Source organism: Protomyctophum bolini, assembly GCF_963924005.1.
Source record: "Protomyctophum bolini genome assembly, chromosome: 4".
NCBI classification, from domain to species: domain Eukaryota; kingdom Metazoa; phylum Chordata; class Actinopteri; order Myctophiformes; family Myctophidae; genus Protomyctophum; species Protomyctophum bolini.
In genome coordinates this window covers 34586870-34604012 of record NC_137865.1, presented here as the reverse complement: position 1 = coordinate 34604012, position 17143 = coordinate 34586870, and the positions used below count along the sequence as shown (strand labels likewise).

General features: G+C 40.9%; 2 protein-coding genes across 2 annotated transcripts; both read right to left on the bottom strand.

The window, feature by feature from the left end:
- Positions 1–564: 564 nt before the first annotated feature.
- LOC308313962 (uncharacterized protein) lies at positions 565–7955 on the bottom strand. The gene is made up of 3 exons (XM_080761307.1): positions 7514–7955; positions 3319–4673; positions 565–2475 (listed from the first exon to the last, which is right to left on the bottom strand). Exons 1-3 carry the CDS (start codon positions 7695–7697, stop codon positions 2266–2268), a joined length of 1749 nt encoding a protein of 582 aa, XP_080617433.1. The 5' UTR covers positions 7698–7955; the 3' UTR covers positions 565–2265.
- A 1097-nt stretch (positions 7956–9052) lies between these two features.
- Positions 9053–13935, bottom strand: LOC308314759 (small ribosomal subunit protein uS15). Its single transcript, XM_080762432.1, has 6 exons — positions 13876–13935; positions 12739–12787; positions 12269–12347; positions 11217–11386; positions 10144–10244; positions 9053–9135 (listed from the first exon to the last, which is right to left on the bottom strand). Exons 1-6 carry the CDS (start codon positions 13896–13898, stop codon positions 9102–9104), a joined length of 456 nt encoding a protein of 151 aa, XP_080618558.1. The 5' UTR covers positions 13899–13935; the 3' UTR covers positions 9053–9101.
- Between the last annotated feature and the right edge of the window lie 3208 nt (positions 13936–17143).

The following is a 17143-nucleotide window of genomic DNA, read 5'->3' as shown; positions in this document are numbered from 1 at the left end:
TCAACGCGTTTTGAGCTTGCAGATCAGCTATTTGTGTTATATTTGAATTGGAATCTTAAATAATATTCAATATTTTGCTATTTTAGAATTGTAGTATTTAGTATATCAGTATTCTGATATTAACCTGCAGGTCGCATTAAGTAATGGTGGGGCCTAAACCATAGACTAAAGTACTAAACCATTCATGGGGCCCTATATTTTCATCCATGCTAAATCCCTTATCAATAAACTTCTTTGCCTTTTTCTCTTTTTTTTTACTATTTTGAAAAACATTTTTGAATAGTAAAAAATAGCCAATCTACATTGACACGTTGTGAGCTTGTAGATTGGCTATTTTAACTATTCAAAAATGTTTTTCTAAATGGTAAAAAAAAAAGGAGGGACGAAAATCTGATTGTCTCTTTCCCTTGGACCAACTTGGCTGTGAAGTATTTGTTCCTGTTCTAATCTAAGCAGATGGAAGAGAAAGTCCACAAACATGTGAATATCACAGGATAAAACTAAATACAAACTAGATCAGCAATCACAATTATTGGCAGGCAAACATGCAGACTCTATTAATGGTTATGGTGCGATACAAAACTTTATTGATTTTTGATAGCAGCACCTAATAACGAATGCCATTTGCTATGGAGCGTTTTACAGGTAGATTAATTCAGCTACATGACATGTAGCTATGAGGCTGGAGGTCTAGTTTGAGACGTCTCTCAATAATGACAGAAATATGCCTTATTCACAGTGCAGAGAGACAATCTAAAAAGAATCAATGGTGAAAGTGAATTAATTACCCCTAAAATATTTTCAAATATTTCTCAGCATAAGTGTTTAAATTGTCAAATGTAAAACAAAAAAACATTTAACACTTTGTTCTTCTCCAATTCCCAGCCTGTCATAATAGCTCTGGTGGAGTGTTTCCTGCAGGAAAAAGCTTTGCCCTGGTGCTGGCCGGGGGGAGAATCTCTGGTGTGCACCCGAAGCGCGCTCGCCGACATTCTTTGTTTAATTAATTTGATTTAATTATTAGTATTATTGCCCTCAAAATAGAAGAGAAGTTAGAGAAGAGAAGTTTCTTAACACACTTTTTTTTTAAATTAATCCATTCCCAAATCTTCTAGACTATTAAGGTCTAGGTGTGCCGTCATGCTCATTTCAGCACAGCTTGGAGAGCTTATTTCAACAAATTGCCTGTAGTATAATATTCAATATTTTTGTCCTTGGCTTGTCTTGGCACGGTGGCAGAGATTTTAGGCATGGTGCGGCGCCAGGGCAAAAAAGGTCTGCAGGAAACCCATAGAAGCCGTCACACCACTCGTTCACACGTAGAAAATATATACAATTCAAACAGTAATTAAACCATCAATGTGAAAAACAGCAATTACATTACTGGGTCAGTATATATAAGGCATACAAAAACATTCCATATGATGAGGTTAATAGAATTACAAAAGTGTCGACATCAGTGCATCAGTGCTATTACAAAGACAAACAGCAGGAACTATGGGTTTTTCCGATCGAGCCATAATGCTACTTACGTTAGCATCGGGTAGCTAGCTGTTGTTGTCACAAGACTCCGTCGCCCATCTTAGATCATCGGCACCATAAGAATCCATTCTATTGCCCAGGCGGTGGCGTAACCGTCTGGGCACCTGACTGGTAATCCAGTCGCAGTGTGCCGCGGGTTCGACTCCCGAGCCCGACACGGCCTTTACTGCATGTCTTCCCCCATCTCTCTCCCGTTTCCTGTCAGCCTACTGTCTGTCCCTTCAAAAAACCAATAAAAGGCGTAAAAAAACAATTAATATAATTAGTCTACTAGTCTACTGCTAGTGGACCGAAAATGTCTGCTAGTCATAAAAATCTTCTCTTATGGGGGTCCCTGGGCCAGCATATCTTTTCAAATGGGGGGTCCACTGGCTAATTAGTGTGAATTTGGGGGTCCTTGACATGAAAAGGTTTGGGAACCACTGATTTATACTACGTACACAGTTACTGCTGTTTGGCTTGGAAGCGCATATTCAGTCCATATTTATAGCCACGTGTTGAGGTACAAAGTTGTTTACACGAAACAACCAATCAATCAACCATTCAGCGTATAAAAACAATGTCTGTGTTGCATTGCAACCAATTGAAAGTTCTCTTAAAAAAACAACAATGTAGAAATAAATAGTTTTGATGCTTGTGGACATCAGGGTAAGGATGGCAGAGTCTATTCATTTAAATAAATAGTTTTGATTGGATATCAGGGGAAGGATGGGCGGAGTCTATTCATTTTGTGGCGCTGTCCAGGCTGGAGCGGATCTTCTCCCTGTGTGATTGGCTGAAGCAGTAACCAATGGCCTGCTCCGTCTCCTGGATTCTCCTCAAGAAGCGGTCACGGTCGCGAGCCATTTCCTCCCAGTGTCCTTTGCGAGACGCCTGTCGGGCGAATGGCCATGTTCGCATCACGTGCACCTCGACGACATTGGAGAAACACACCTGAAATGCAGAGAGGACAAGTCAGCACAGATGTTAGAATGTGATCCAGAAATGCACAAAGTACAATTGAATTAATCATATTTGGCAGTATGAAGCAACTAGGTTGTTAACACATTCCCTTTAATTCCCGTTACCCTAGGTGGGATCGTGAGGCCAGTGCCGGTGAAATGCGCGAAAAACCAAAGAAGAAGAAGGGACCCCTGACCAACCAGGAAGTGTAGTCCTCCACAGCTGTAGTGTAGCCTCGCTCTAGGCTGTGGATGTTCGCCCAGGGGATTGTTTTGATCGGTGCAAACTTGGATTACTGTTTTTTTAAGCTCCCAAACATTGTACTTTGTCCCATTTTGAGCAGACACGCGTCAGATTCGGATGTAGGCTGTTTCTAGCATGTGAATAAAATAAATAAATTAAAAAATATATTATTTTATAGCTGGATTAATGCTATTTAATCAAATCTCGTTTTGGCACAGGAGGATTAAATAGCTATTCATGAGATTATCTCGTTTTGGCACAGATAGGGTAAAACTACATAGGCACAGTACAGTATGCTGCAAGTCACTAATGTAAAGTCCTCCTGGAACTCTGCTCTCTGTTGACTCTCTGCCGTCATGTGACCCTGAGCTTAGTCATGGAGACCGCTGTGTTGCTACCCGACGCTAAACAAGGGTTTGGCACTGAGTATACACTGCGTGTATAAATACATGCTTTCTAAGGCGAGAGATATCCCGACCTGACCGCACCCAGCACTTACAATAGCTGGTGTGTGTGTGTGTGTGTGTGTGTGTGTGTGTGTGTGTGTGTGTGTGTGTGTGTGTGTGTGTGCGTGTGCATGCGTATAATAACCTTTTTCTGAGTTTTCCTGGACTTGTTGTCCTGCCTCTCCGCTGCAGAAGATCCAGATGTTTGCCCAGGTCTCCTCCAGGGCACCAGAGTGGTGTCTCTGTGTTGGTGGGGCTTCTTCTGTCTCTCTAGCGGGATGGGCTTGGCAGCTGTTGATTTTGTGGGCCTAGCTCTCTCTTCTTTACACTGCTCATCTAGGGAACACGCACTTTGTGTGGGACGTTTGTCTGGGTGTCCTCCGAGGTAGAGCTCAGGAGAGAGTATGTTGGCAGGTGAGGTGTCGAGGCAGGCCTGGAAGTTTAGGGGGTGATAAGGGTCATTGTTTTGGCTGAGGGACATCCACAGTTGCTCCTCTTCATCTTCTGACGACGAAGGAGGAGCCAAGCTGCTCCTTCTCTCCTCTGTAGCAACCGACTTGGAGGAAGGTATAGAGGGGATTGAGGCGAATCGGGTTCCCCTGGGGGGAGAGAGTGGGGGCTCTTTAGCAGTTTGGGGCTCTGTGTTGGTGGTGACTTTACAGGCGGTGAAGCACATGGGGTTGTATGGGTCCGCAGGGCTACTGAAAAACTCCCAGAGGTTCTCGCTCTCTTCGCGGTCCAGTTCGGCGCACTGGGACCCATCCGAGCTGCCCCAGCTGCTCTCACTGTCCGATCGACTGCACCAGAACTTCAGGCCATGGTGGGGGGGACCCTGTGCCTCATCACTGGGCAGGACACCTTCTGGGTCACTGCTGCTGTCCCTCGTTTCCTTCATAGCTCTCCCCATGTCGGTGGTGTTTGTGGACGTGCAGGCAGAGAAGAATAAGGGGTTGTACGGGTCACTGGATCTGGAGAGGGACTCCCAAAGCGCACTGTCAAACTCAACTAAGGCTTGGTCCTCCTCGCTGCTCCAATGTGTACTACTCGACTTCTCCTCCTCTTCTGAGGTGTCCCGTTTGAAACGAGATTGCGTTTGGGCATTTTTACGACAGGCGTCTTCCACGGAAGTGCCTTCACGACCCGAAACAAAGACGTTCCAGTCGCCCGGGAAGCCCATCTTCCAGCCGGGGTGGTTCCCGATGAAAAGGCCGTCTTCATTAGCCGTGCTTCTCACAAAGTCGTCCACCAGCTCGCAGCAGAGATCGTCGGCGCGCAAACTGGACAGCAGTGCCTCCGCCGCCGTGGAGCCACCGGAGAACAACGGGTCGCCGACCTCGGCGCAGAAATCGGAGAGGGGATTGGAAGAAGCGCCGACCATTACTCCACTGTCGCCGTCGAACAGGGAGGAGAACAGGAAAGACTCTGTGGGGTCGTGTTGGACGCCTCGGCCCGCCTCGTCTGTGATCCTCAGATGGACCTCGAAACGGAACATCTGGAAAACTGGAAAAGAATTTGTTGTGACGTGAGAATCGATGTCATAAAAAAAAAACAGTTAAAGAATACTTATTATACCTCATGAATAATAATAGTAGTAATTTGAGTGGACAAGAGGCATCCTGTGAGTTCATACGGTATAATGCAGTGGTTTTTAAACCAGTGGTCCGGGGACCACCTTTGGTCCTTGAGGCGGTTCCAGGTGGTCCCCAGCTAAATGGAGAGTTGGCAACCATATGGACCACTAGAGATCTTTAACTCTTGAGAGTGTTTACGCTCTAAACTTATTGTTAGACATCTGCATTATACTTAATTTATAAGTCTACACAATTGTAGAATAATTGTTATTTTTATCAACGTTTGCCTGTTTATCTCTCCTAATGGTACCAACATCAATACAGCATGGAATTGTGGACAAAATCTTATCCAACCAGTAAGACGCGCAAACGCGGGAAGCGAACGCAGCTGAGACCCTGCAGATCATGTCTGTCTGTGTGTCTGTCCCGCTGTTACTGTATATGTGGACCTGGCCCCTTTTGTGCCCATATATGGAGCTGAGTGGACCTGGCCCCTTTTGTGCCCATATATGGAGCTGAGTGATTGCTGATGTAACACACTCCATATTTGGATAGCGGGACAGACACACGGACAGACAGACAGACACACAGACAGACAGACATGATCTGCTAGGTCTCATAGTAAGTGCTCACTGCGTTCGCAACAACACTTTCAAAATGTTGGGTCTAAATGTTATCAAATGGTGGTCCGTGGCTCAAATGCCCAGCCAAGACATAATGGGCCTGGTTAATGGTTATGAAAAGGGTTGAAAACCACTACAGGCTGTGGACTTTAAAGGAAATGCGAATAATGTCAAGTCAATGTAATTGTCACTCAACATTAGGAATGTTCTGACCTCCATTTGCTAATGTGTAGCCTACACACAACCCCCATAAGCCTTTTTTAATTTTAGATTTGTTACATAATTCTCCAACTGTATATAACTGGAGGTATAGAGAGATAACAGTGGAGAGAGTGAAACCTATGATCTGAATTCATGCTTATAATAATAATAATATAATTCATAGGGCTGGGCATTAACCCATTTGAGACAGTTTTCTTAAAATCCCTATGGTTCTATATCAGTGGTTCTCAAACTTTTTCATGTCAAGGACCCCCAGAATTATATGTATTTGGCCGCAACACTCATCTGAAGTGAAAATATGTTGTTCTAGGGAACCCCCCAGAAGCAAATATTTGAGTTAAAAACATTTACTGTGAAAGAATATATATTCAAAGATTTGCATACGTTTTCACGGTTTTTAAATAATGGTTCAAGTGGTTTAAAAGCTATTCGGTGACACAGATGCATCCTCAGTTCTAAATTGGTTAAACTGTTCCTCATTGTGCTGGGGACCCCCGGGAACCCCCTCAAGGACCACTTGGGTTCTCCTTCTCCAGCCACCACACATTGAGAATCACTGGTAGTATATACTGTATGTATGACACGACGTCTGGGGGTCAGGAACTTTTGACTCGTTAACTTTGATTGATTTTATTTCTCAGTATGCAGAATGAGTACATTTCAAGAGTAGCCTACAGTTGGAGAAGATGGACAGTGAATTTCAGCGCGATGGAAGAGTCCTTGATTTCACTGATGACGCTACCCTTGGTTGGTTGATTGATTCAAACATTTATTTCACAGTATGTATGCAGAATGGGTACATTCCAAACGAAAGCACAAGTCAATACAAAAACTGTTACTTTGTGGACGATCCATGCATTCGTTTACAACAGGGTCCACCGTTTTCAATTCATCAGAACATTTAGAGATGTACAAATATACACTTCTATAAAAACAAAACAGAAAATCATCAGATAAGTAAAAAAGGGAAACACATGTACAGTATGGGGAGAAAGGGGTGGGGGGGGGGGGGGGGAACTCAGACTTTATTTAGAGGCCAGTTTCGAATTGCAGCAGTCCATAGGTGCTTTTTTAGAGCGGTTTTCGAAGGAGTCAAGGGATTCACATGTCTTAATGGCTGTTGGTAGGGCGTTCCACATTTTAGTGGCATAGGAGGAACTCATATCAGTATCACACCAAAATGTCACTTGTTGCACAATAAACGTAAACAGCAGCTACATTGAACATGTAAACTAAGGTAGCCTGGCCCGCGGTCACGTACACAGACATGTTTGTGTTGCACTTGCTTGGCAACAACAGTCCAGTCCCAGACAGTTATAGTTGCGAACTTGCGTGACTGTTTTATTGGCGCAGCTAAATGTAATAAGTACAAAAACAAACATGTTGTCTGTTGTATCATGCTGTTATGAATGTCGTTTGTAAGTGTAGTTGTAGTATATCACAGTTGATCTGGTGCCGATACAGCAACAGCACTCCCTCTAGTGTAATTCTGCATTTCCTTGTATTGTTGTATTTCATATTGTGTTCTTCAAGTGCACACATGATTACATCATCTTCGGTGATCAAACTACTTCTAATCATATTCAAGCTCTTGTCCTACTTCTTGACAACGCTTTCGGAGCACTTGAGTTGAACCAGCACATATTTTGTAATTATCATTTTATTACGGTATAATTTGACACTTGTCAATCACTCTGTTTTTCCCCCTTTTTGTCTTTATTTATATGATGATGTCCTGAATCCCTGATCATGTAAACATGTAATGCTTAATCATGGACCGTCCACAAAGTAACAGTTTTTGTATTGACTCGTTTTGAAATGTATTCAGTTACATACTGTGAAATAAAAACTTAAATCAATCAATCAATTAAGCCCTGCTGGCATAAGTAAGAATAAAATCGGCTCAAGCTCAAATATAACCTACCTGACATGAAGCTGTAGTAGATAACCTGCACCAACAGGCACAGCTGTTCCCACAGCCCGCACAGGAGGTGTTTGGTCCAGGGTAACAGAGTCATGCCTCCTCCGGTCCCGAAATGCTCCATGGTGGTGGCGGTCCGGTGGTCGGAATTCACCTTGGACTGATGATGAGTAACACTCGTTGCCATTTTCTTGTGTTTTCTTCTTAATCTTCTGGCGATAAATAAATCCGACAAGACAAAACTGCCTCTTCAATCACGTATTCTGGTATTCCTCGTCAAAAACAAACGGATTTCTTCTCCTCTGCGTCGTCGGTAGTGCCAGGTTTTTAATCAAGCGTGGTCGCTTCATTTTTTCAGCTTTAGTTAGTTGGTGGTTTTTGTTGATTTATTACAAATCGCTCGTCAAAGGTTTCGCTGTGCGTTGTCCATGTTTTCTGTGTTGTCTCTTTGGTAGATGTAGGAGTAATGTAAGCGGATTGCAACACCCTCCTAAAATAAACAAGGCTTCGACGACGTCACGATGACTCACGAAGCGCCCTGATTGGCCGAGTTGAGTGTCAATCACCAGAAGGACGGCCCATATTTAGAAGAAAATAAATATTAACCTCCCGGGTGACGTCATCTTGTGACGCAAGGAAAGTGCCCGTAATTTCCCAGACATACCCACGTGACGTTTGGGCTGTGGGGATGCCCTATTAGACTACCGTATACCATTAAGAGGTCCAACTAGAAAGCGAATCGATGACGGCAGCAAAGGGCATTAGGGCTATGGACCAGAGCTACCTTAGAATAATACTGTAGATGTAGATCTTTAACTCTTGAGAGCAGCTGAGGTCCATTGTCAAACATCTGCATTACTTTAATTTACAAGAAGTCTACACAATTACAGAATGAATTATTTTGATCAACATTTGCCTGTTATTTCTCCAATGGTAAACATCAATACAGCATACAAATTGTGGACAAAATCTTATCCTACGATAAATCTAGTTTTGGGTCTGAGGGGCTAAATGTCAAATGGTGGTCCTTGGCTCAAAACAATGCAGAATAATGGACCTTGATATATAAAAAAAGGGTTGAGAACCAGATGTAGATATGAAACAATAGACTAGTAATGCGAACAAAAATGAAAGCCTGGGTACCGAGGCCATCATAGAAATGGTAAACATAGCAGGCCTACTATCAGTATCGTTTTAAAAAACAAACCATTCTTTCAACTTAAAGTAGTGTTCCAATCCTACCAAGTTTCCACTTCAGTGGTTTCTGGCAGGTTGTTTACACAAACACGACAACCCTTTCAAAATTCTGTAATACCATGACAAATAATTGAAAACGAAAATGTAAAATGTCCCTTAAAATTAAACTTTTGCAATAAGACCATGACAAACAATTGAAGATGCATTTTTAAAATGTACCCTGAAAATATGCAGTAATATGAGGTTGACCCTTTTCAGATATATGGTCAATGGTCTTGTCTCGTGCTACATACAGAACATACAGCTTGAACATAAACATTTCAACAAATTGAAGACATGACAACATTTTCCAATCTGAATTTCTTTTTTATTATTAAACCAAAGAGCAGTCAGTTTATGCCACCAGAGCAGAGGCTGTAGAGGACTCGCTGTAAAAGAGGGGAAAAACACAAACAAACAGTTAATGTAACAAGAACACCACCTCAGTTACAGCACAAGGCCTGGAAATCACTTTGCATTTCAATTTCCAAAGCAAATATTATGAACACACCCATTTGTAAGCCCCTTACAGATTATATCCGACCTAAACAATTACACCATGTAGTGACAGCAACTGAGCAAAATAGTCAAATGAATAAGAGCACTAATGTTTGCGATTGTATAAAATGTACATTTGATTTTGTGTGAAGGTGACTGGCAAAGATGTGGCACCAGGTAGCCACCCTGCTAATTAACCTCCAGTTTCTCTGGCACAACAGAAATATCACAGCTCTTACATTCAAAGAGCAAAACAACTAAATCGTTGTGCTGTATAGTATGCATGCAGCTTATGTTTTACCCCCAAAACGTCACATGATAAATTGTATTTATGCATTTGCAGATCCCCTTATACAATAAGAATTACAATATACACTAACAAATAGAATGCAGTGGAGTTTTCACTTCTAGTGATTTTTACTAGTTGACTAGTAAGTAAGTAGCCTTGCCGAGCCATGAGGCCCATAGGGGCAGGAGCCTATCTCCTGTTTCTGTAGCGTGAGGCAGCTTGATGTACATGTACACCCCCTGGACATGATGCTAGTATGTTGCAGGGACTTACCCCCAATCCAACCCTTGATGCAGAGTGTCAAGCAGGGAGGCACTGGGTCTTATTTTTAGAGTCTTGTATGACCCGGCCGGGGATTGAACCCCGACCTCCCAGTCGCAGTGTGTCAGCCCTGCGACTGGGAGTTTACTAGTGGTGGGGAGGGGGGACTTTTTTTCCCTTAACTAGTACCAACAAGGTCGACTAGTGGATTTATTAGTCGAATAGTTGCTTAAAGTCCTACTGCAGAGAACAATGTAGTGCCTCAAGAAACTAAGATACCATGTATACCATCAACCTCCAAAAAATCTTCAGAAATACACCAATATAACATGAAGGATCGAATACTTACTACTTCCAGTTAGGAGCCAGCACTCGCTTGGTCTTGTAGTAACGAGCCAACCTGTGGATTCTGCTCTCTGTGAGAATCAGACGGAACTTGGCATCTTTATCCTGTGAAAAAACAGGAACACACACACTTAAATATTAATTCCCCACAGTTAGTGAAAACTACATGTTAAGTTTATATAAAATTATAAATGTAGATTTGATTTTGTGTGAAGGTGACTGGCAAATGTGGCACCAGGTCGCCACTCTGCTAATTAACCTCCAATGGTTCTCTGGCACAACAGAAATATCACAGCTCTTACATAGAAAGAGCAAGACAATGAATTCTGCTGTGCTGTATAGTGCAATGATTTACACAAGTACATCTATCACAGTGATGAAGTGTGAACAATAATTTTACTTTTCAAGACGGGAACCCCTTTTGGGGCAGTTGTTGCCATGTACAGTATATAGCAACATGTTTTTCAGAAAACATAGGTCAGGATATAGAAGTCATTTTTAGAATCGGCCTCAGGTCTAAATGAGTTAATGAACCGCCAAATACTTTAGTTGAAACAAATTGCTAGAATTCAAACTGCAGTTGGACACGGCATCACATCCGCATCTTATTCAAGCTTCATTCCAGTTGAGAAATATGAAGCAAACCCAGTGGGCCCGTGCAAACTAAGGTCATAGATAGCCAATGCTGTGCTCATCTCCATTATTCATAATTGTTTATGGGTCTGGGCATTTACAAAACAAAAAACATTTTTACTTCCGTGTTGTGTAAATATACAGATGGTAACCAACATCATTATGCTGATGTTGTACCCATGGAATAAAGCAAAATAAAATCTCAACTTCAAGCCAAGACTGAAAATGTAATTATGTTTTAGGCCGACCAGCTGAATAAATCATGGCATTACTGAGACCATTCATGATTTTGGAAGATGCTTCTAAACTACATTCCATTGCTAGTTTGAGCACTTCAAATGCTCCGTCTTAATGTAACAAATGACGGAAACAACTTGACGCGACGTGTATGGAATCCAAATGATTGAAATCAGTCATGGCAACAGAACTTTAATCAGTGTGTACCTTTCGGTTTCTCTCCAGGTGCTTCCTGATAGCCACAGCTTTCTTGATAAGGTGGTAGAGATCCTCGGGCAGGTCTGGAGCCAGGCCCTTGCCCTTGAGGATCCTCAGGATCTTGTTGCCAGTGACAAAACGCACCTGGGCGACACCATGAGAATCCCTCAGAATCACACCTACAGAGAAGAGAGGTTGAATATGGTAAATGAAACATCTACACGAGTTTAGGGATATCTATTCTAGAGCAGAGGTGCCGGGGACCCCCAGGGGTCCTTAAGGGAGTTCCAGGGGGTCCCCAGCTATGATGGATAGTTAGACCTATGGATCTGTAACTGATAGTGTACAAATGGAACCAAATGGACCCATGGATCTGTTAAACGAACAGTGATTTTACAATATAAATTGGGGTCCCAGAGATGGAAGTTACATTAAAGGGGTTCCGTAGCCTTATCAAACTGGGGGTCCTGGAAATTAAACAGGTTGAGAATTCACTGCTAGGGACATAAAAAGCTTTCATTTTGTCTCCACTGTGACATCAGTGAAAGCTACATTTGTAAAGTTTATCAACTTATAAATGTTATTTGATTTTGTGTGAAGGTGACTGGCAAATGTGGCACCAGGTCGCCACTCTGCTAATTAACCTTCAATGTTTCTCTGGCACAACAGAAATATCACAGCTTACACTGAAAGCAAGACAATGACTTCTGCTATGCTGCATTTTATACATAATGAAAATAAATGCTAGAGCTAGAAAATAACAGTCAAATAGTTTGTAGTCAAGTCTATGGAAAATAGCCAAATACGCAAATTCACCACATACCTTAGGTAAATCAAAAACAATGAATGACACTTCAATTTAAACCAATTATAGAATTGTGATAATTTAATGCAATTAAGAGCTTTTCCGTTCCCTTGTCTGTGTAAATCTAAACTGAAATTAGCTTGTTTTTTTTAATAAGCTGGAAACACCCAGCGCAGCAATATGGCAACACTCTAGTTTAAGGTAAACTGTACATTACTGTACTACACGAGACAAGTAGAATTTCGAGAACACATACCGATCTGAGAGGGGGTCAGGCCTTTCTTGGCCAGTTTGAAGATCTGCTCTTTGACATCATCGGATGTCAGTTTCAGCCACTGGGGGGGAAAGAAAAGTATGTTTCAAGATTTAACCACCGACCAAACGAGTACATTTACTTTTATTTAATGTTCTTCCATACGTTAGCCCATTCAGGACGGGAACCTGTGTTTTAAGCATTATGTTACACTTTAACTATTGGAAAATAGCAGATCTACAAGCTCACAGCACCAAGGGAAAATTAGGCACAAGTCTTTGAATATATATTCTTCCAGAGCTTATGTTTTTAACTCAAATCTTTGCTTCCTTGGGGGCATATATGTTTGGGGTTCCTACACATGAAATGGTTTGAGAACCACCGATACAGATTTTTCAGAAAACTCATGATTTAGAAAACATTTCTTTTTATTTTGACCTCGGGTCTTAATGGATTCAGTGTGGTATACTCACAGTAGGAACACTGCGCCTGTAAGGCAGAGCCGACTGGGACAAGCCCTTTCTGTAAAACAAGCAATATATAAGCTTTAGTTAGATGCTTGGCTGTAGTCACATTTAAACAATATTACAATATTAAAGTTAAAAGGCTTTTGTAGATATGATTAATGGTTGTCTCTCTCGTTCCTTGGAGTGGTTGCACCACTCAAAAAAAGCAAGTGAGCAGAATATTTTAGTGAACCTAGCTTTCATTTTGTTCCCACTGTGACATCAGTGAAATCTACATTTGTAAAGTTTATCAACTTATAAATGTTACATTTGATTTTGTGTGAAGGTGACTGGCAAATGTGGCACCAGGTCGCCACTCTGCTAATTAACCTTCAATGTTTCTCTGGCACAACAGAAATATCACAGCTTACACTGAAAGAGCAAGACATTGACTTCTGCTATGCTGCATTTTATACAAAATGAATCTGTCTACATTAGAGAATGCTGGAAAATTGTTATTTAGAACAACGTTTGCTTGTTCTCTCTCCTAATGGTACCAACAGCATGGAATTGTGGACACAATCTTATCCAACAACAAAATTGTTTTGGGTCCGAGAGGCTAAATGTCATCAAATGGTGGTCCGTGGCTCATAATGCTGAATAAATAATGGATATAGATATGAAAAGGGTTGAAGCTGGGCAAGCTGAATGCATGGGGATGTGTCGTGGGACACTACTAGCTAGCCAGCTGATGCTGCCATTATTATAAAACTACGCTATTCGTCGTTTAAGCACAAGTTGCTCACCATGTGACCACTTTACAATGGACACAATAAAACACGTGTGGGAATGACAAAATAACTGAGTTTTTGGACATTGTTTAATAAGACAGCTGGATGTCACTTTGGGGAGAGAAAAGCACAGTTAGCATCTCTAAGCTAACATCGACGAGTAGACGAGTCAGCCAGCCATGCAAGCGAGGATGGCAAGCCCGGATTTAGTGTTCACGTCGGGAAAAACAATAATATTCCTGCTTTTAAGTCGAATTGAAGAGCTGGAATTGGTCGCCGAACGTTCTCGACGGATTTACAGTGTATTATCTCTCACCAAAACCCAAGTTAACCAGTGAAATATAACCTTTATGTGATAAAACAGAGAGCATACCCGGGAGCGTGCATGCGACCCATGATGGCGGTAGAGGAAGAGAGGCCGCAGCACGCGACGGAAAGGGGTCTTCTGCGCTTGCGTGGGAAATGACGTTGCAAGTTGCTGCTCAGGTTGGTTGCTGATCCGGTCTGGTTCCGGATACGGAAACTGTGTGTGTGCGTGTGTGTGTGTGTGTGTGTGTGTGTGTGTGTGTGTGTGTGTGTGTGTGTGTGTGTGTGTGTGTGTGTGTGTGTGTGTGTGTGTGTGTGTGTGTGTGTGTGTGTGCGTGTGGACTCTTAGAGTATATATAAAGTGTGGGTGTGCGTGTGTGTGTATTGAAGATTCTGACCTTCAAATGTACATAATTTTTGTTTTGATTGTATTGCTGTATTGTTGTATTGTTCTTTCTGCTTTGGCAATGTAAACGTATGTTTTCTCATGCCAATAAAGCCCTTTGAATTGAATTGTTTGTGTGTGTGTGTGTGTGTGTGTGTGTGTGTGTGTGTGTGTGTGTGTGTGTGTGTGTGCGTGCGTGCGTGCGTGTGTGTGTGTGTGTGGGGGGGGGGTGTGTGTGTGGGGGGGGGGTTCTTGAGACTCTTGACTCTTGAGAGTGTAAATTGCAACCAAATTTGGTTTAATTTTATAACCTTTCAGAGTTCAATACTTAAATTATTGTTAAAACATCTGCATTAGGCCTACTTCATTTAAGGAAGTCTACACAATTAGAGAATGTAGAAGAATTTGATCAACGTTTGCCTGTTATCTCTCCTAATGGTAACAACAAAAAACATCAATACACCATGGAATTGTGGACAACATTATTATTCAATGACAACAAAATATTCCAAGACAAGTTTTGGTTCTGAGAGGTGATGTCATCAATTGGTGGTCCGTGGCTCAGATGCAGAATAAATAATGGATTTTGACATGAAAAGGGTTGAAAACCACAGATCTAGACATTTTACATGATTTGTTTAGTAGATTATTTTATTCCAATTGCTGACAAATCAAAAACCTGGTATTTCTCTACAGATTGAAGACGATTTTATGAGCTGCCACAAGAGGGCAGTCTTTTAGCTTTTATTTCAACCCTACAGCTTTGATTAAAGGGTAATTGATCTGTTCTTTTTTCATGAATATTCTTTTTGTCATCAGCCAATTGGTTGATGGCTGGCTGTATTCAAAATCAGGTTATAATTACAATTAAAAGCATCTTGTCTTTCCCAAATCCAATACTAATTATATTGTATGAAACATCAAAGCATTAGCTATCTTTTTGGACCCTTATTAGATATTTAACAATGAATGACGTAAAATGAAATGTTATTGTTAAACATCTGAATTATTTTAATTTAAAAGAAGTCTACACAATTAGAGAATGTAGAATAATTGATATTTTGATCAACGTTTGCCTGTTCTCTCCTAATGGTACCAACATCAATACAGCATGGAACTGTGGACAAAATCGACAAAATATTATTTAGTTTTGAGTCTGAGCGGCTAAATGTCATCACATGGTAGTCCATGGCTCAACTGTTGAATAAATAATGGACCCTGGTATCAAAATGGTTGAAAACCACTGCTCTATCATGTCAACTGCTTATAAAATAAATTAAGTTCTCATCCTGAATTAAATAACTATAAATCAAGTATTATATGTTCTTGTGAATGATGGCCTATAAATCCCCATGGTGTGTCTAAGTGTATTTGACTAATACCCGTTTTTAATTTGCAAATTTATGGGTCTTAGATTAGCATAATTAGATATTTTCTAGATTTAGGAATAAGAGATCATGGGCTGTATTTTGCGTGTCAATAAGTAATAAGTCTTATTACTTAACTTAAGACCTGGATGCGTGATCAATGCCATTTGGCTATTCTGAGTGTCCAAACAGCATTGACCACACCATTCGATCCTAGGCCAGCCAGAGAACTAGGCCAACACAGTAGAAGCTATAGCAAAAAATAACTTAGCAACTGAATCCTACGGTATGTCCAGACTTGGGACTTAAAAATAGTTTGTCTGCAAATGAGGCTGCAGATCAATACTAAGTGTGTGGATCATGAATTACATACATGACACACAATCTGGCTATGAGCTTGGCTATGGAGGTCTGTGTATGATTTAAAAAAAAAAACATTTGCTAAGATTGTGTCTTGTTGTCTCATGTACTCTTGCTGACATCACTTTAGTTTAATTCCACCAAAAACATCCAGTGTCTTCAACTTTCTTTTGTCCTGTTATTGTTCTTTTTCTGTAAGTCGCAATAACAGCAAAGACTTTCATTCGAATACATAATATATATTCAATTCTTTACAAATGAATGTAATAATACATTATTATTATTACTAAACTCAGGAACGATACACACATGCAATACACAAATACCATACCATGATAGCAAATTAATTTGAAATGTATGAGACCCTCATACATTTGCACATAGACACCACCACAAAGCAACTATGGAGGGTCATTTGGATGTGACTGGTTAAATGACGAGCCACGTGTTTTTCTCCCCACAAATCATGGTCAGTGTAGTCAGTATGGACCAAACCGGGAATGCATGTTCCAGGAGAGCCTGCATCAGCTTCCCAGAAATCTGGCATTGGTCATTGCACAGGCAAGTTTAGCACGACTTGTTTTCAGTATGTCCCTACTCCCTATATAACAATATCATAATGATTGCATGTGAAATAATAATAGTTTAATCTAAGATACTAAAACCAAGATGATTGATTGATACATACACGTGAAAAACATTTTCTGGGATGTGTATTTTTTGTTGTGTTGTACAAGAGAATATTCACCTTCGACTGTTGCTGCTTGACCATGTTTTTTATAATGTTCTTTCATCATAAGCGCCATTATATTAATCTTAACTGCTTCTGAATTAAAAATATTAAAGGGATATTTCACTTTCCACATTTTGTGGTGTCATTTTATGGTCCTACTCAGGCTTTTGTGAACACAGACAGTTTAGATATTTGATATTCGATATTTGATATTCATTCATCAAACCCGTTTGAACTTTCAATCTCATCTCATACTGCTTCTTTTTGTGAAATATCTATTATCTATATCTATCTATATCTAAATATCTATTTGTGAAAGTGTCCATTTGCATGTTTAGTTTTGCAGTTTCTAGATATGATGTATCCTACGTTGTTTAAGTCTTTTTATGTATTTTGTGCACAAACTGGCTATCACATATATTTTGGGTGTGCATACAGATTGGGTAAAAGCATAATGGGTCTCTTCATTGTCCATTTTACAGATTAAAAC

What these genes read in the sequence shown, in the direction of transcription:
- LOC308313962 (XM_080761307.1), bottom strand. Translation starts at nt 7,697, where the DNA reads ATGGCAACGAGTGTTACTCATCATCAGTCCAAGGTGAATTCCGACCAC. An exon ending in CTACTACAGCTTCATGTCAG is followed by an intron (nt 4,674 to 7,513) that starts GTAGGTTATATT and finishes ATTCTTTTCCAG; the next exon opens with TTTTCCAGATGTTCCGTTTC. An exon ending in CCAGGAAAACTCAGAAAAAG is followed by an intron (nt 2,476 to 3,318) that starts GTTATTATACGC and finishes TCTGCATTTCAG; the next exon opens with GTGTGTTTCTCCAATGTCGT.
- LOC308314759 (XM_080762432.1), bottom strand. Translation starts at nt 13,898, where the DNA reads ATGGGTCGCATGCACGCTCCCGG. An exon ending in ACAGGCGCAGTGTTCCTACT is followed by an intron (nt 12,348 to 12,738) that starts GTGAGTATACCA and finishes TTTCCCCCCCAG; the next exon opens with TGGCTGAAACTGACATCCGA. An exon ending in ACCTGGAGAGAAACCGAAAG is followed by an intron (nt 10,245 to 11,216) that starts GTACACACTGAT and finishes GTTTTTTCACAG; the next exon opens with GATAAAGATGCCAAGTTCCG.